Source organism: Drosophila guanche, unplaced genomic scaffold (genome assembly GCF_900245975.1).
Source record: "Drosophila guanche unplaced genomic scaffold, DGUA_6, whole genome shotgun sequence".
NCBI lineage: Eukaryota > Metazoa > Arthropoda > Insecta > Diptera > Drosophilidae > Drosophila > Drosophila guanche.
This window is the reverse complement of record NW_022995748.1, coordinates 4,040,636-4,060,264: the sequence shown is the minus strand read 5'-3', so window position 1 is coordinate 4,060,264 and position 19,629 is coordinate 4,040,636. Positions and strand designations below refer to the sequence as shown.

General features: G+C 43.4%; 1 protein-coding gene across 1 annotated transcript; it reads right to left on the bottom strand.

The window, feature by feature from the left end:
- Positions 1-18,721: 18,721 nt before the first annotated feature.
- Positions 18,722-19,629, bottom strand: LOC117584446 (cylicin-2). Its single transcript, XM_034273363.1, has one exon. The coding sequence runs from the start codon at positions 19,588-19,590 to the stop codon at positions 18,742-18,744; it is 849 nt and encodes a 282-aa protein (XP_034129254.1). The 5' UTR covers positions 19,591-19,629; the 3' UTR covers positions 18,722-18,741.

Here is a 19,629-nt window from a genome sequence, read left to right as displayed (position 1 = left end):
CTTATAAACAGCATGGCCGAAGGCATAGTTTTCATGTCTTTAACTGGGAATTCCCTTCATACCGACTTCGATTTACATTTGTTATTTCCATTTTTCAATTAAAATCACATCACAAAAGCATGTGGAAGCACCATTCCCTTTCTCTGCACCACCATTAAAAACTCTTCTAATGGCAACATTCTCTGCTGCCCTATCTTCTGCTTTATTTATCCCTGCCTGACAACTCACTTAAATCGCAATAAATAACGCAAAAGGCAGAGACAGAAAAGGTAGAGAGAGCGCACACCTGACAACACCTAAGCGGTGCAAGGGTAACCCGACAAAGCAAAGCAAAGCGATCCCGCATCACTGATAGGACCCTGGAACTCGCCCACTCGGTCGGGTAAACCCTCAGAAATCCCCGCAACGAGCATTAAAATAAAATTAATTATTTTTTCCTCTTACTCAGGCAGGAAAATGGAAGGAAAAATGACAAAACGATTGACTATTAAAAAGGATAAGGCATAATATTTTTCGCATTTTGCGGCTGCAAAGAGAGTGTGTGGGGGAGAGCCAAAGAGAGGAGGAGCTGGCTGATGAGCCCATCACGTAACTGAAGCACAAATAGTTTACAGACGCAGCTTATCTCTTTGAGCCAGTAAAGTTTTCCTATTTCAACGAGAAGGCACTCAGTACTACAGCTGTACCTTAGTGGTTTTTTGTCAAATTTTACAATTTCTTCACCCACGGGGTGGGTTTTTCCACTGAAAATTAATTTTTTTCATTCTGGCTATAAAAACGATCCTACGGACAGACAGACTATTGATGACTCGGAAACGTTTCCTTCTGTGCGTTACATACACCCACTTTGTGCACAAACACAATATACCCTATTTACTTTTCGACTAACGGGTATAAAATTGACAAAAGCGCCCAATAGTTTGTTAAAACTGGAAAAGCCGGAGAGCCCACAGAGTGTAGTCCAAGATGCAAATAAAGAGAAAACTAATAATCGCAGCTAATGCTGTCGCCTCAAGGCTTCGGAAATTTTTCCAACAATGCAGTCTGAGGTGCCGTCAAAAGATTTGCGAAAATTCCGAATACAAGATTATATTACATATGCTCTAGGGCAAAATGATTCCAAGAAAGAACTATAAACTATGTACATTCATTCCCGTTAACCTTTGACTTTTGTTCTCATTTTGATTACTTTAAAGTTACCCCAAGTGGCTCACAAATATTTTAATGCATCTCTTAAATATCTCTATGTGGCCCCTCTGTCATTTTTAGTGCTCGTTGTGTTGCTCTTAATGTTTTTGCTACGGCAGTTAAGCATCGAGTCTTAAAGCTGTTTGTGTCCTCCTCCTCATCCACCTCTTCTTCATTGTCATACGAGAAGAGAAGGAGGAGCAGCGTTGAAGAGGCCATGAATAATTTCCCTCAGTAGCTGACCAAAAAAGTGTGGGGAGAGGGAGTATGAAGTTGAAGAAGTCCCCCCTCACACCATTGAGAGAAAGACAAAGCAACCGCAAACAGCGGGAGAGGGGGGTGTGTGTGTGGAGAACGACTTCAAAAAAAGTTGCTCTCTCTCACTGACTGCGTTGCGGTTTTGTTGGCTTTTGGGGTTTTCCCTTTTTCGGACAATGCTCTTCTTTGCTCGCATGAGATTAGGGCTCGCTTAGTGGGCAATTATCGCCTGCAGGGCCCATAATTATTATCATCCACAGAGAAAGCAGCACCAGGACCAAGTTGCATTTCCTCATTTCATATTCCAAAGACGACTCCTCGGCCACTGTCTCTCTGGGGGTGCCGTTATCTGGTGCCCACACATGAGCGGCATGAGAAAACCGAGAAAGAGAATCAAGAGAAAAAGCCAACATTTACGAAAGGTATTTGCGGGAGCCGAAGCTTTTGATACCCTACCCTTTGAAGATATACAGGCAAGCACCGGTTTTCGCTTACTTTTGCGTTTTATGGGTTTAAACTGATTTGTTTGTACCTGTAGAGAGCAAAACTTAGCTCTGTTCATTGCTTTTACATATGTATTACAAAGCGAAACTTGAAGCTGTGTCTGCTTTCCCTGCACTGACAACAATAACAAAAATAAAACAGTGATATCTCCTAACAGGGGTTGTGGGGTGTACGGGTCGAGCCTCCGCACACAATGGACACAACTTGTGAGTGTGGGGGGTAGTGCTGCCCCAACACTGATGAGCGACTGCCACTAAAAATAATAATAAACGTAAATTTCTCTAATTTACACTCACATGCACGCATCCAAAGACACAGAGAAACAGACTCAAGCACACAGTGGCAACAGCTCATGGTGAGATAGAGAGGGACGCAAGTCAGACAAGCACATGACATGCACAGACAGGCACACTGACACAATGCCCAAAAGATTAGGGACCACAATGGGTGTTTTCAAACACAATCCTTGTATACCCTCATATACTCCATACGTGCAGACCAATCAGTAGATCAGTAGAGGAATTGTGCTCAAAAATATTTAAACCCGATGATTGAACCATTTAAACTATTATTGGTCAAGCACACATGTTAGGTCCTACGCCTTCCACCATCGACACTGTGCAAGTCTCTTCCCATAGTAATTATACTCTTTACTTAGGAAACTCTTCTATACAGCCTTCCTCGACAGCATTCTCCATCGCACCCCTTCCGACTCACAACCTATCAAATAAACAACAAAGTCACTGAAATTTAATTTCCAAGAATCAGCAACAACAAAGAAGAAAATTAGAGAAAAGAGATGGGAGATGAAGAGCACTTGGCAACATGTTCGTTCATGTTGCTGTTGTTGGCTACATGACAGCGACAGTGCTCTCTCATCACAGCGGGCGCCGAAACACCCCCCCGCTCTTCACACCCTCATACTCTAACGTTGCAGTAGCCAAAAAGTTGCCTTATCACTTGGGCGCATTTACATAAAAAAACCACAAATAAAAGTTGCCAACTAACGCAGCAACAACCAACAGAAAAAGAAGAGGAGTCTGGCAGTCAAGAAATATAAGGAGAAGATGGAAAAGCAAGCGCATGTTATAGCATGGGGAGAAAGGAAGAGGGAGAGGCACCATGCAAGTAGAAGAAGGAGATACGAGTAGAGAGGCAAGCAGCAAGCCGAAGAAGAATCGTAATCAAAAGAAGATCCACAGAAAATAGGAGCCAAAGCCACAATTGCTTGCAAGTACACTCAGGCAAAATTCCAGACTGAGCAAACATGATCGGACATGTCGCGATTCCATTTCTGCCCAGTTAGTTTTCTTAGCAGATTCTACTCCTTCAAATTCCCAACTGCTTCTGGCTTGAAAAGGAACATAAACCGCCGCTATGTGCAATAATTTAGAATCCTAAAGCTCAGCATTTTATTATCCTGCTATTGCAAATAACTATCAGATGGGTTCTGGCGGCGTTAGTTGCCGAACTAATCAGGGCGTATCCGATGCCTTAAAGTGGGAGACTTTGGGATTCTTCAATATATCATAGCGCTAAAGCTGCCATCGAATGGCGCAATTGTTCATTCCTAAGAATGAATTTTTGTCAAGTGTATTCCAGTATGTGAGTGACTCTCCTTGGTTTTGCCATGAGAAAGTGCCATGGGTAGCAAGGGGCGGGCTGGATGCGCACAGCTTAAGCATTAAAAACTTTTCACATTAAAGCACATTACAACAACAAATCATAGAGCAAACAAAACAAGCACACACACACACATGCAACACATTTAGATAATATGCTACAACGGCTGTGGCACAAATGACAATGAGTGGGGGGCAGAGTCTGTGGGTGGCTCAGCAGCAGCGGGAGTGGAGTGGGAGGTGGGGCCAAAACTCATGCGAGTTGTAAAAAGCTTTGGCAACAATGTCGCCTGAATGTCGCGCATTGTTTCCAGGCCGCTGGCTCTGACACTACCCCAAAAACTGAAAGGGAATTCCCTACACCCTGAAACCATACCCAGAACACATCAGGACACCCAAAATCTCTTCTACTCATTCACTTCCACAAACTTTTTGCTACTGTACTTTTTTTAAGCACATTTGTGCATTTTCCCCACTTATAGCAGACTCTTGAGCGCCAAAGCGCATTAGCCAGGCAATGCATGAAATTAAATTGCATATTACCCAGCCTTCCGCCGAAAACGTGCGACAAGAGCAAAACTTCATTACGAGAATTTGTGGGGTAGAGGAGCGACCACAATCGACCATCATCACGGGCTTGAAGGAAATTTTACAAAACATTAAAAATAATCATGCATAACACACAAATTCTGAAATAAATCAATTTAATGTTTAAATAAACTCTGCAACTCTCTCTGAAAATGTTATCTTAAATAATTCCTCGAATATCAGATTAGCATAAGAGAATCCCAGTAAAAAATATCTCAAAACGAGTTGAAGCAGCACTTCAGACCACAACTCTCCTCGAAGTCAACCGAATTAAGGCCCTCCAACATTTGGAAATGGCCAATTGTCTGAGAATTGTTTCGTTTGAAGCTAACAATGCGCCAGACCTGAAAGCGAAGCACTTCTCTACGAAATGACCTGCACTCAAAAATCAACGCGTTGTCGCTGACAACCCTGGACATTGTCGCGACTTGCGACTTGTCGCTGACGTTGGACGCAAAATCGCGCGCGCGGACACGGACATAGCTCGACGAAAACTTGTTATGTCGTTAAGTGTGAAACTTATTTCGCACATGACGCTGGGCGAGACTTTTTGGTAAAGAAGATGGCCATAGAGCGGGTGGATGAGATGGGATGGGGCAGCTGCCGAAAATTGCAAAAGAAATCAGCAACAAAAGTTTCCTTCCGCTTGATGGCACCACCTCTCCCTTTCTTTGTTTTATACCCTAGAAGGAAGAGTGCTATAGCTTTTCAAAAGTGCCTAAAACCATACGAAAAGCTTTTCCTTTAAGAGGGTTTTATGCCAAAAATATATATCAATATTGTTTGATCAGAACAAATCGATCGTACAGAACAATTCACATAGAACCATCCTGAACACCCCATCTCAAGGGTTCGGGTTGGGTATTTAAAACGTCGACAAGTCTTCATTATTTTCTACGCTCGCGCCCTTCGCTACGTATGCCCTTCGCTGCTTCCCTATTTTTTTTGTTGCTTAAAAATCAAAATAGCTAAAAAGTAGCGACAAGTGTTGAGGAGAAAGAGAGGGCCAGGACCGAAAGTGTGACGAGAGTGGAAAAGTTTCGACCAGAGGAAAGTAAGCGGAAGCGTCAACGATGCCACCGAAACAAGGCGAAGGAAGGTGGCACTGCAGAAAGGGCAAAGAATCAGGAGAAGAGGAATGAAAACAGGAGCAGGAGAAGTGCCACGCGGCCAATCTTAAAATAAACTGCAGCTGCGCGTAAAAAGTGACAAGTTTTGAGCGGACGAGGACAGTTCTCCAACTAACAGAAACATGTGTCCGCTGTCCGTCTTCCACTGTACACTGTACACTCGACAATGTCCACTGTCCGTTTGTCCATTGTCCGTTATGTCCCGCAGTCCCGATGCCCAATCCCCTGCCACTTCCTTCACTTATTGGCACTCGGACATTTTAGCACGTGACATATTTTGCAACAGAAATGTGTTTTTCTTCGCTTCCCCAGTTTTCTTTTATTTTTTTTCTCCTCTTGCTGCCGCTCTTGTTGCGGATTTTGACTTTAACTTAAGAGATGGTTGTGTAAGCCCTGCCCGGATACGGGATGCGGTATGCTGGAGTACGGGTAAATGTGTTGAAATGATGTGTTGACAGGCCATGTGGTTTCCATTTGACCAAGATGTGCGTGAGGGGTTTCTGACGGTTCGAAGGGAAATGGGCTTCGCTGAGATCAGGCAAAACTGTCAAAGTTTCCAAGGTTTATTTTTATATTAAGTAGCCACGAGCAGTAACATCATTAAGTAAGAATTCTTATAGCTTGCTCATCCAGAAAGATCTTAACCAACGAATTTATGTATTTGTATAAATCAGGTACGTTTTTTTATAGTACCATTAATCCATTAAGGCGTTGTTGTAAATCTGACGGAATTTCACAATAAATAAAAACTTTCAGATATATAAGAATCAATATTGGAGTTCGCAAAAAAAAAAACGTTTGAAAAGTGTAAGCCGAAATCAATAAAAAGTTCCTGCCAACAAAATCCCAACTATCCCCTCACCAGCCACAATTCCATTTACAGTTGCATTTACTCAGCTGACAATTCATCTCTTAAGAAAGTTCCACGAAAACATTTTCCTTTTCCTTTTTTTGCTGTGGTGCAGGTGGCTGGTGTGTGAAGGGGGTCTGGAGATTTGGTGAGAGTTCCTTCCTTTAAGACGAAATGCAGATGCAGAGGCAATTTATCAGCTCGGCGGCAACATTCAAAATTAAACGCAATCCCATCCAAAAAACCACCAAAAAGTGCGAACAAGAATCAAAAGTGAGAGAATAAGAATGCAAAAGAAACGTAAGGAAATATTTGTTTTTGCTGGTCGAGGCTTTTATACCCTTTTAGATCGATCACACAATGGAGTTTGTAACGTTTGGCTTGAAAATCTTTGAAACAAGGCAAATTCCTCAAACAAAGACTCGAGTTAAGGCCACTAAAAGAGTGTTAAATATTTACATGCATCATCTCTAATTTAGTTGCAAATAACTGCTCAAAGTCATGGTAGCCTCTGAAAGGGTATTCCCTTACAAAGTGCGTGGAAAAGCGGCATAGGAGGAGGCGGGCACACACAGCGTCTGAGCAGGAAAAAATACAATTGAAAAGTTTTGCAATACGCGGCAGAGCGCTAGCCGGATGGGTCGGGCCTGTGCGTTTTCATATCAAACTTTGGCTATTGCATTTTCATGTGTCTTACTTTCTTTTCGCTGATAAGACGGAAAAGTGTCTGGGGGGAGGTTGGTTAGGGGCTGCGACCAGGGCTATGTATATCGTTGTCAGCCAAATGCACTTTAGTCGAGTTATCAAAGAGTTGAAATCGCATTTCCCGTTCGCTGGCGGAGAGCGAAAGCAGAGCGCGCAACAATTTCAAGCGCACTATCCGAAAGCGTTGACTGAGCTTCAATGCACACACCACAGAGAAGTGAAGAGAACAGGAACGGTTTGTGAGTGTGTGTGAAGCAGAGATGCAAGGGAAGAGGTGGAGGCAGCCGATTCAAAAGGTGTATTTACACGAGGTAAGGCATGCCCAAAAGACTCTCTCACGATATATAAATGAATTTTAACTAAAATCTTAGCAACTAAGAGTATGGAAATAAAAGCATGGCAAGTCCTCACCTATATTTATGTACCTTTCTAAAGCAGAAGCGACAGAGAACAATGGACGGAGGGGCAGCCGTGAAGAGATTTCAGACCTTCGCACATCAAAGGCGATTTTAAAAGCGGAAATCCTAGAAATAAAACAAAGGCAGAATCCGCGAAAGCTTCTAAATCAAAGAAGGGTAAACCACACATGTGTGATATGGAACGCAGCAGCAGCAGTGGATGTCGGTTGAAGAGCTGATGGCAAAGCATTAGAAAAGAGGTGAAGCAAATGAAAGACTGCAATCAGCAAGCACTTGACAGCGAAGTAAGAAACTGATGAGAATATGCTGAATGTCAGGCATTGCCTTACCTTTTATTAATGCACATAGAAATAAGCAGCGACTTTGGCAGCCGGCATCTGCTTCGGTGCATCGGCAGGAGCAGCAGCGCCAAAGACAAAAGTCAAACTTGGGCCGCTGCTCAGACAAAGCCGGCGACGTCGCCTGTTTATCTTGTAAGGTAAATCATTCGAGACTGAAAGTCAAACAGCAGCCGAGAAGAGAGAAAGCTCCTCGGCGAGGCGAGGCGAGGCGAGTGGACTGAGCGAAACTTTCGCCACGCCTGAAAGTAGTTGAGGCGACAATGCCGGGAATTGAATCCAAACAATGGTCGTCATGGGACGGCAACCAAGTTGCACCTGCAACGTTGCAACGCTTTCCAGTACTCCCTTCCCCCTGCCGTACCTAGACACCAGGCTTGCCTCTGCCGCAATGCGTCGCATTGGACGTCCTGCAAATTAGTTGCATATTAAAAATGCTTTCGGCTTTGGCCAAACAATGACGAGCATTGGACCACCGGAAAAGCAAAATTTCCCCACAGAGTCCCATCTGTCCAAGGACGTCCTGGTTATCGAGTAGCACCTCTTCCACACTCTATCTCTGTCTCTGTCTCTGTCTCTGTGTGTACCCCCAACCCTCATTGGAGGAGGCAGCTTTCGATTGCAGGGTAAAGTTTTCCGCTGGCGTCGCTGCTGCCGTCGCTGCCATCAAATGAGAAAAGTTTAAATGACGCTGCAGTTTGCAAATGCCAAGCCGTTAAAAATGAGGATATCTGTATGAGGATGAACAGTGGGGAGTGGAGGAGGGTTGGAGCCCCAAAAGGCGGTAAATGAAGGGGAAGAAGTTGCTGGGACAGGAGCGAACAGATTGTGGAGAGGGCAGCAGCAGGGCGGAGTTACCGCAAAAGGAAGTCGTAAAGTCGGAACAAGTTAGATATTTATAGTCGAGTATTGCGCCTGAATGATACCCTCCATCAATCCAGAGATATCCAGGCAATAATCTCTTAAATAAAAGTAGCACAGGACGTAGACAATGACGATTAACATGAATTAGATTTGCTTAAGTCTAGGCTTTGTATGATTCTTAAGCATAAAGTGGTAAACTGCCTTCTAAGATAATAATATACCCTCCCGCCCAATGCATGGTGTGAATAAACGGATAGAAAAAGCCAAAGGAGAAGCAGAATAAAGAGCAGAGGCAGAGGCAGAGGCTGAAGGCAAACGCAAATTGGAACCAAAGATGCGGCAAAGGGATGCCAAAAGGGTCATCGCAGGAGGTGGCAAAATGAAGCCCGAAACGCAAGATGCAGTTAACAATTCTACCCATTTGTTATCGCAGCAAAGTCATGGACCATGGTCAGGGCATCATCAGTTAGACGCCCGTCTCAGTGGCTTGATCTTGGTCTAACAAAAAAATACGCTGAGATGATTGACGATGAAGGCGGTTAACGACGAGATAAATGTGCAAATTATACCAGATTGCAGGAGAAATTTCTTTTGAATATTATTGGAATGAGGAATAGATTCTTGAATCTGGATTTGATTAGTTATGGGATTAAGAAAGAAGCTGAAAGAGAGTCGCACATAGCTAGATAATTCCATTATTTTGTTAATTTATCTTTTCTCCATTCCAATACTTCCTTCCATCTATAATCTTTTCTATAATGGAACAGTTCTACTGAAATATACATTTTCCCATCTCTGTGCTTCTCGGTTAATCTCCGCCCTGAACCTTACAATTTCTTTCAAATTACTTTTCAAATCTGATCAATAAAGTGAAGTACATGACATCCCATCTCTTCCACTCTTTCTGTCAGCTGTCTTCTCCCTTTTCTACACCGTCTAAGCTCCAGCTACTCATCCATAACTGGCATTAAAACGCAATCAGTGTTTAGCATGTTCCATCCTGGTTGTTCTTGTTCCTTACACCAAAATCACATCAGCTCTATTCTCTGTGAGTATCCTTTTGTGGGAGAGTGTGTGTGTGGGGTGTGGCGGGTGGTGGGGTGATGGGGTGGTGTGTATGTTTCCTTCCCTGGGCGAATGAATTTTCCCAATTGCCGGCCACAGCCGAAAGCAAGTTTGATCCAACATTTTGCGAATCTCTGTTTTTTTCCTATGGCCTTCCCACGCGACTTTGTCTAACTTTTTCATTAAATGTATTTCAATACTTTTTCCCCCACGACCCCTGCTTCATTCTCTGTGTCTCTTCACATCCTTCTCACTCTCTCTCTCTGTGTTTGGCCAACAGCCCTGCCAATTTTTCCACTTGACCAATTCATTTTTGGCCATTCCAACCCAACCCATCCTATACCATGCCGCCCCACCCCCTCCGCTCTGCACTCCCCACTCACCCAAATTTGATTTTGTTTTTTCTTCGCACCAACTTTTAGTTGATTTAGCTTCCCCGCGACGCGAACCGAGAACCCAGTTGGTTGTTGGTTGTTGGTTGTTGGATCTCTCCTCTCCTTCTCTCTGCTCTGCTCAACTGATTGCTTACACTGAGTGCAAATAGTACTGGGGACGGTTTTGGGGTCAATCAGTGGCATGGGAAGGGTTGCACCAAATATTTTGAACGTTCATTTATGGAGTTACGCTCGAAGAAAATACAGACAAAATGAAAAGATTGTGGGAATATATTTATATATTGGGATAGGGTTAGGTATACAGATTTGGCAGCAAACTTTGCACTCCCACTGTTAACCCACTTCGGGCCAAGGATATTCGAAATGAAATTCGGCCGTCAAGGTGATTGTTTTCAAACCTCAAGCGCTTCACTTGGTTTACTTAGAGGGCCAAGTTTACAACAGTTGTGCAGTCCGAGACTCGGACTAGAGCCGAGACCCCTACCGCCAAACACCACTCTATCACCGGCTTTTTGCCTACTTTTCTATACGGGTCTGCGAAGCCATTCGTAGGCGTTCAGCTTAACTGGCATATACTCACTCGTACATATACATTTTTACGGTCAATTGCCGTTTGTCTGTCGCCGGGTCCCAGGCCCCCATGCTCTGTCCGCACACTGGCCCCGATTCGTGGGCTCTCCTGTTACTCTGTTTGTTTGCCCAACTCGAATTTGATTCGAAGCTAAAAAAGAATGTTGGAAAAAAAACGAAGCCCAAAGAGATATTGGGGGTGTGTGTGTGTGTGTGGCCGGCCGCCTGGCGACGAACTTTTGACCGAACGTAGGGAAAAAGTTTTTAATTTTATTTATTGAAAAGTTTGTCCTGTTATTTATTTTCTAGCCGTGTTGAAAATATGACCAAACACGGTCGGTCGTTGGTCACCCAACTAGCTTTAAGCTTCTGCACCATTTCACTCTGTTTGACTTGCAGCCAATGGTCCCTGGATGCTGTCCACCAACTGTCCAGGACTCGAGAAGGCTCTACAACTTTCAGGCCTTCCTGGACATACCGGGGCTTCATTAAAAACTCATTGCCACTTGCAAGTTTCGTTTCGTTTATCATTAGAAGGATCTGTCAACTGTTACGGTTTTACAGTTTTCAACTGTTTTCGGGGGGATGGCAGTCTGAGTCTGAGAAAATTCGCCAAAAATTGTTTGTTTGCTTATGCAAAACTTTCTCTCTGTCGCTGGGCAAAGCCCATTTAAAAATAGCTTAAGACATGGACACTGGCAAAGACCAGACCAGTCCCTCGCTCTCTCGCTCTCTCTCTCTCTCTCTCTGCCTTAGAAAAGTTTACCAACAGAGCATCATAAATTATGGTTAGTTAAAAGTTGATACAGCCCAAAGAAAAACATGCTCAAGCATTGATGCTACAGTCGCGTCCTCTAATTAACAGTTGCAGCGATGTGTTTGTCCAGGCAGTTGGCTTTCGGGTTTTCATTTCCGGGCAAGGGGACAAATTTTATACTTCTGAGTTTTTGTTTGTTGAAAGACATTTTATACGATTTTAATGCGTTAAAGTTGCCATACTTGTTCAAGTTTTTATAGGAATTTGCCTCCCTGTTGGCATTGTTGATACAATTAAATGAAAAAGTCTTCGCCAAGTACAGTGGCTACTCGGTAATTAGAAGAACCTTTTTAAGTGCATGGCCTTACTTTTTTTAAGATGTATTCCCTTGGAGGCAGTCCAGTTTGGCCTTAAAAATTAAGCATTTCTATCTTTGTTGTGTTCTGTTTGAAGCCCGGTCTTTTGACCGATTTTTGAGGCGCTAGACTGGGAGCCACAATACTCTATCAATTCTGATTGCCCACAATCAGTCGAAGAAGTTTCAATTAAACTCGGCAGCCTGAGTTTGCAACTGCGAAGGCCAGAAATTCGCCAAACACGGCCTTGGCTCAGATTCTGCTCTGGCAGCACAGCAAAGCGTTTGGGGTGTCAAAGTCAAAAGCAACATGATGATGAGCACGTACAATCTCGCAGTGATTGGCATTTTCCATTTCTAAGAACACTTTCTATAGTCAATTTTTGATTTAAAACCAAGTTATGACAGAAGCAAAATTTGCGCAGTCAAAAATAGAAAAAACCATGGATAAGCTGATGATCAATATCATGAACCGGAGTCTGATCGGACGAGATAAGGAGCAGTGGCTAAAATATTCAAAATGTGCCCTGCTTTACCCACACCTCCACATTATTCAACGTCGCGACGCGTCGCACTGCTTTCGCCCCAAAAGTATGCACTGCTTCATTTAACTTGCTTGCTCATAAAATATCAAATTTTACACTAGATAACAAAAACAAAGTTTTATTTAGTTATTAAAAACGTAAATCGGTCAATTTGTTTTACAAATTTAAGGCTGAGGCGGAAATATTGCTGGTAATTCGTAAACTTTAATTCTGAAATGTGGTGGAACTGGTTCGATGTTAAATAGTGTAATTGTTAGGGGGAATGGCAGAAAGCTGAGAGCGAGAAATTTTACATTTTTAATTGCTTGTTGCGTTTGTTTTGTCAACGTTTTTGCTGCCGCCGCCTGACGCTTTTGCCTCTGTTGTTGTTCTTGTTGCTGCTAATCTAATTTACTGCCTGCAACTTTGTCTGCGCCTCAGCTTCTGTTTTCGGTTTTATTATACCCGAGGATTTGGATAGGACCAAGGGTATATTGCTGGGGAATCTATTAAAAGTTGGAACATATTGGAACATCTTTATGGCGATCAACAGAAGTGTGGGTCCCATCGAAATCCGTTTATAAAATAAACTGTTTCAGCTGGAATAAAAATGGCAGAAGGCTATTCGAACACATTCGAATGGGATGTGGGTATTCCATAGTCGCAATATAGGCTTTACATTCTCAAGTGTATTTTGGTTGTTTTTGTTTTTGTTATTGTTTTTTTTTTTGTTTTTTTGGTTTCTGTTTTTGTTTCGGGGGGCCACGCATTATGATGGAGGAACATTCTAATTAACTTTTGTTTTAGCCAAACTTGAGTGAGGAAAATGGAGAGCGTGCCGCTTGCCTTTTGCATGTCATAAGGATGAGCGAGAGAAGGAGGGCCCGAGAGAGTATGTTCTTGTGTCTAGCAGATACTTGTACAACAATGAGGACTGAGGTTCTCCCTCCTATACACTTATTTATGAACTTGTGCCCTGCTGCACAGTAAAATTAACATTGAAAGCAGCAGACCCTGGGTCTTTGTTCTTTCCCTCTTATTTCATTTAATTTCTTTCCTTTTTTTGTGTTGTTCTCCAGGACAGGCAATTAAAATTGCCTTTGTATGTGTATGCTTATTGTTTTTTTGGTATATTTTCTTTTTTATTATTATTTTTGTTTGCTTTTTGTCATGTGTCATTTTTTGTTGGCTGCTTTTCCGTCGCTTTTCGCCTTTGTTTGTCTTTGCGCTTATTTGACAATTTCATTCGGTTTTTCTTTTTTGTTTTAATTCAACTTTGTTAGCACATAATTTTTCGGAAACAAGCGTCAGAAAGCAAACAAATGCATGAATAAATACTCATACAACGTACTCAGAGAAAGCGGTAGAGGGATGTGGGTAGGAAAGCTGTATGGAATCAAAAGCGAATGACAATGAATGCGAATGAGTGAATTGTTGCTGCTCATATGCCTGCTAGTTATGCCCACCATAGCAGAGGGTAAAGTGCGTTTGCCACTCCAAAACTGATTTATTTTTTAGATATTTATTTATATCTGTAAATACCTCCGTTCTTAACAAGTCGGGATATGTTGCATAACATATTTTCTTGGCTTTATTTTATTATTTTTCATAAGAAGAAGGCTTCCACTAGGGTACTTCAGGTGCTGGAGCTGAACTTCCTCCCTGATTTCGCTTTTATTATGGTTTTTTCCATGAAAAATGCTAAAGTCAAATAATAACCATTCCAACAGTCGATGTCAGAGGGGATGACATTTTATTTCATTTGATTTGATTTGTTTAGCAGCGGGAGCCGAAGCGAGGGGCAAAGCGTGACTATTGAAGTTTAATGATTGATTATATTGTTGCGTTTGCTTTTTACTCTTCGGTTCACAGCAAACAGCAACAAAGTCACATGGGGAAACAACAAAGCAGAGCTGAATGAGATGTTTCAAAGCATTCGATACCCTCTGCAAATCTATTCCATATATGCCATGTAATTCCTGAATAATTATGATATTATGCCAGGTGTTGCTTCTTGGCTTAATTTCGAAAACGGATAAATTAACTTATGGAAAGTACCAAAAGGGTGGACCATGATTGGTCATATCTTTTTTCTAGGGTATTCAAAAATAATAAAGAATTTGTACAGCAAACTACATAGACATTTTTCTGTATGAACAATTTTGAATGGTTAAATATTGCTTGCTATTGAATTTGGATTGGTTTTTGATTGACTTTAATCCCAATCGAACGCATGAACCGGCAATTAAATTGAAAAAATGTGTGCGAATTAAGAGCAGAGTTCATTTTGAATGGAAATGTTGGAATTTTTTCATTAGGGATATAAATTTCCGCACAAAATATTTTGAAATGGAATCTCCGACATGCGATAAAATCGGTTTAAATTCTGCTATGCTGTGGCGATATCTCCAATCGAACTATTATGAGACTCGCATACTCCATTTTACTACATAAATCACTATCAGAAGTAAATGTTCAAAAGCCCAAAAAGCTATTTCCATCCGCTGCAATACAAATCAAAACATTTTGGGAATTTTCTTGGGGACAAACTGTGTTCTGTAAAACCATTTCCCAAACGACATACACAGTAAATTTTCGTCTCAATTACAGCGAGTTTATCATGGGATAATTCTGCTTAAATATTCAAAATGATTTTCCCTCCGCTCCCCTATCGTATCGTCCCCTCTCGGCAGCAACCATCAACATAAAGTTGTCCTCTGGGTAAGCTCTTTGCCATCGACTACTTCAAAGTTACAATCTCTGGCCTTTGATTTGTGCACAAATAACCATAAACAAATTACAAATTAATAACATACTTCACTGCTTAGTGCCAGACAGGGACAGCCAGAGTGTGTGCGAAAGGACTGGGAGGACTCTGAAAGAGACAATGTGTGGTGGGGGGGAGCGGAGCGGAGCCATGACCATAACTTGTAGCTATCAAATGTTGCCGATGAGAAACGGCTCAAATAAGAGCCAGAGCGACAAGACCCGACAGAGGCGGCTGAGGTGGCAGGGGACAAAGATGAGAGTACACTGAAAAAAAACGATGAAAGATTGCTTGGGATATAAAATATTCTTTACACGAATTAAGTCTGACTCAAAAGAATCTCCATAGACAGATGCTCGTTCCACAAGTCTCCAATCATAATTTTGAGCTCAAGACAAGTCTAATATTTTTCCAAGTGTAAAGATGAGAGAGCCAGAACAACAGCAGGAAGGAGGACAACAGAATGCGGTATAAATTTACATATTTTATTGAAAATTGAATAGCGCCAAGCAGTAGCAGCACCACTACCATCACCCGAACAACAAATATAACAAAGTTAACAAAATCCAGAAGAGAATACGCCTCAACCCCCACCCAAAAAATGAACCAGAGATCCCCGAAGAGCGAAAGATAGAACAACAAAAAAAACAACACACAAAAAAAAAATAAGAAGAAAGAAAGTTTTAATACGAAAGAGAAAAGCATTGAATGGAAAGCCAGCCACAATAATAACAAAGAGAACAACGGGCAGAGTATAGAGTGTACACCAGAGGGGATGAAATAGGAGGCATGGGGGGGGGGGGGGGGCTGAGAGTCATAGCTAGATGAAAATATGACAGTAAGTTATAACGGAAACAGAAACGGGAGTAACACACAAAGAGATATTTACAAATATATAAATGAGAAAGGGCAAGAGAAAAATAGAAAGGTAGGAAGTGGATGCTCTTTTTAAGCGTTTACTTTTAATACTCTACACGAAAGAAATCTAAAACAGATGGCTGTACCGATAGACTTTGCTCTTCCTAAGTTATACAATATAATTCCGCGGACAAAACAGCACAAGTTCAACCCATTTCGAAACGATTGATATACCCAATGCCAGTCAGGGCACAAGAACATTGCAATTTGCCAACAGAGAGAGAGAGGGAGAGAGAGAGAGTGGGAAAACGGATTCGGATTCTGCGCTTGGCCAGCTTACATGAAGATTCATTTCAAATCAATACACATAAAGAATAAAAGGTAGCAAACCGCTGAACACACACACGGATCATTGCGAAATGGGGCAAAGGCATGTGGGTGCATCCACTCATGAGTGGAGCAAATAAGCTGCTGTGTGGCTGTGTGGGTGTGTGGGTGTGTGAGTGGGATTGCTGACTGGCATTGGCATCGCATAATTTAGCCCATCGCCTGTCAGTGGCGACTGCATTGAGTCCATCCTCGCAGTCTCGCAAATTCTGCATGCGATTTGTGGACCAACGAGTATCCCAGGTGTCGAGACAATGTAGAATATTCGCCATGTGCCGGGGCTGCCATAAAGTGGTGGTCTTATGCATTGAGAGAAGGCAAAATATTGCTCTGATCACACGAGAGTCGAAGTAATCTGATGATTTCCATTCAGCCACATGCAGCATAGAGTTATGGCAGTGAGAAAATGCAAAATATTTCAAGCCAAAGAGTGATTTAATGCAGGAAAAAGTGAACATCTGCAGTCTTGAATATATGCAAATTTTCTACAAAGTGTTCTCAAACCCATTTCGATTGCTCTGATTAAAGTAAGCAACTTATCACCTCCGCTTATATTCCCCACTCGCATCTTTGAACCCAAAAGCTGACAGCTATGCAACTGTCTCTCTCCCCTCTATATCTCTTCATTTATCTCTTTTAACTGCGCTCTGCGAAATCCCTTAAAACTGTTATCCCCCAAAAAGCAAAACACAAAAATCCCTTTAATATGTTGGATAAACTTTCCTGCTGCTGCTGCTGCTGTTGTTGTTTCTGTTGCTGTTGATGCTGCCCCTTCTGGTAGAATAACATTGTAATTCCGGGAAAACCCCAACTAAAAGAACAACATCGGCAGCGGTAAAAGTTGTCTGCTATGACACCTGCCCATGGCAGGCACAGACACAGACACAGACACAGAGGGCTGCTCATACGCCACAGCCCCACTACCGATGAGAATTAATTAGCTTTATTCCGCAAGTTTTGCTGCTATCTCAGCCTTTATCCATTGACTTTCAGCGGCAGAGCAGCGGTTAGGGGTTGCACTCAATTTTAAAGCTGCCACGAAATCAGTTTGCTCCCAGGGCCAAAAGATTCGGGTTTTGAGTCTTAATGAAAACAGCAGCAGCAGCAGTAACAGCAACAGCACTTACACACACACACTCACACACACATATATCAAATCATTTAAAATTGTACAGACGCATGCCACGCCCCCACATCGCACACAGCCCTCGCCCATACACCACGCACATGAGAAGAGGAAACGGAAATTGTTGCTAAAAATGCGAAGCGTAAAAATGCAGCGTACGTGCAAAATGTACCGCAAGCAGTTGACTTGTGAGGGGGGAGTGGTGCGGTGGCACGGTTGCAACCGGTTGAAGGCTGAAGGGCAATGGAGATGGAGAAGGGCGAACGGCGAACGGCGAACGGCGAAGGGCTTTGCAGGTAAGTCATGTTGGTCCACGCCGTGGAAAAGCCAACAAACCTTGGCTCAAAGTTTTCAATGTGCGCGTAGAGCGAAAACAAAAGATTTTTTATTGAATTTTGAAATGCTGCGATGAGGTGAAGGCTACCCTCCCTCCCTGCCAATCCCCTGCCAGCAACAGGACCCACATTTCAATGGCCCGAAAAGAGAGCAAAAGTGTGTGTGTGGGACTGTATGCTGCTGCCAGATGTACGAGTGCTGGTTGCCGAGTAGCACAGGTGTGCTCATGTACAGGTGTGTTTGTGTGAGTATCCCGGGTGAACGGCTTACAGGTGTTTGTATGGCTGTTTATTAGAGTTGAGTGAAAAAGCCGCGACTGTCACGCTGCATTTGCTGCAAGAAGCAGAAGGAGCCAAGGGAGCACAAGCAACCAAAAGAAAATCGGTAACAGCAGCAGCATCAGGCGGCAACAAGAAGAATGAATACCATCGCCAGGGACCTCCAATGGGAATCAGATGGAATCCAAGGGGGTGCCGGGTGGCAGCCAAGGCCAGCACGTGCTCAAAGGGTGGAGCGCACTCCGCTGCTCCGTTGGGGATTGCAGATTTTCCACATCGCAAGTGCGATCAAAGTTTAGCGGGAATATTTTAAAGCTTGTCAAAAACGCGTTGCCATAAATAAACGTGGCAGGCTAAAGACTCCGTGGAAAGTAAGGGTCTTAGTGTACGTACAACGTACGCTTTAGTGGCAAAATATTCGGTAGATATTTTCAGGTAAATAACACTCAACCGAAATTGTTTCCACCTTTGGCTAGCTGACCTCAGGCATTGAAACGACCAAACATCATTCAGCTGTCAGCATTTTTGGCTGGGCGAACAGTTCTGTGCATGTAATTGAAATCAATAAATTGAAACTCTTATTCAAGTGCAGGCTTAGGGCAGAGTACACTGAAGTGAAGTTATCTATTTGTTTGTATTTTTATTTGTATGTTCGTATTTTCAGATCAATGAAGAGAAGATTTTCCCACCCAATAGGAAGAACCTTTGTCCCTTATGCCATGTAAATCGGTTATGGAATATAGCAAAACAATTTGCTTTTCTGGGTCTGATTTTTGTGTGTGTTTTTATTGTCTAAAAAATATCAAGAAAAATAAACGGACGGTCCACACTGCCTTAAGTATTCCACTCTGTGTGGCTCAGTGATGTCCGTGATCGTGTTCGCTGCTCTTTTTGGAGGACTTGTGCCACTTCTTCTTGTGCTCAGCGCCGCCTTTCTTGCCGTGCTCCTTTTTGTGGCCCCATTTCTTGGACTCCTCGTGCTTCTTCTTGTGGCCCTTGTGGCCCTTCTTCTTGTGCCCCTTCTTGGAGTGGCCCTTCTTGCCGTGATGCTCCTCGTGTCCGCCCTTCTTGTGCTCCCCCTTCTTGTGGCTGCTGCCCTTCTTGTGCTTCTTGGACTCCTCAAAGCCGCCGTGCTTCTCCTCGCCGCCCTCCACATGATCCTCGTCGTAGTACTTCTTCTCCTTCTTGTCCTCGTTGAGCTTGTGGACGTTGTGTTTGCCCTTGATGGAGTGCCCCTTCTTGTAGGAGCCGTGATCCTCGAACTCGCTGCCCTTCTCCCCCTTCGCGCCCTTCTTTTTCTTCTTGTGATGGTCCTCCGAGTGCTTGTGCTTCTTCTCGTGGCCCTCCTCCTCGCCGTGCTCGCCCTTCTTCCCCTCCTTATCGTGGTGCCCCTTCTCGCCCTTCTCCGACTTTTCTCCGTGCTTGTGCTCCTTCTTGCTCTTGTCCCCATGCTTCTTGAAGTGCTCGCTGTGATGCTCCTCGCCGGACTCCTCCTCGCCGCCTTCCTCGTGCTCCTCATGCTTCTTCGAGGCGGCCACCAGTTGATCCTGTTCCTCGAAATACGGCTCAAAATCGGCCAAGTCCAGCCCAGCTAAAGGCGAGGTAATGGCCATGGCCCCGTCCGGTGTGCGGTGCAGTGCCAGAGCTGCGGCTGCCACCGCCAGAAGAAGCCCCAACAGGGACATCCCATGCCATGTCGGCCACATAACTGACTTCGGGTGTGCCGCTGCTTTCTGCTGCTCGGT

Excerpts from the sequence above, each read along its gene's own strand:
- LOC117584446 (XM_034273363.1), bottom strand. The coding sequence starts at position 19,590 with ATGTGGCCGACATGGCATGGGATGTCCCTGTTGGGGCTTCTTCTGGCG.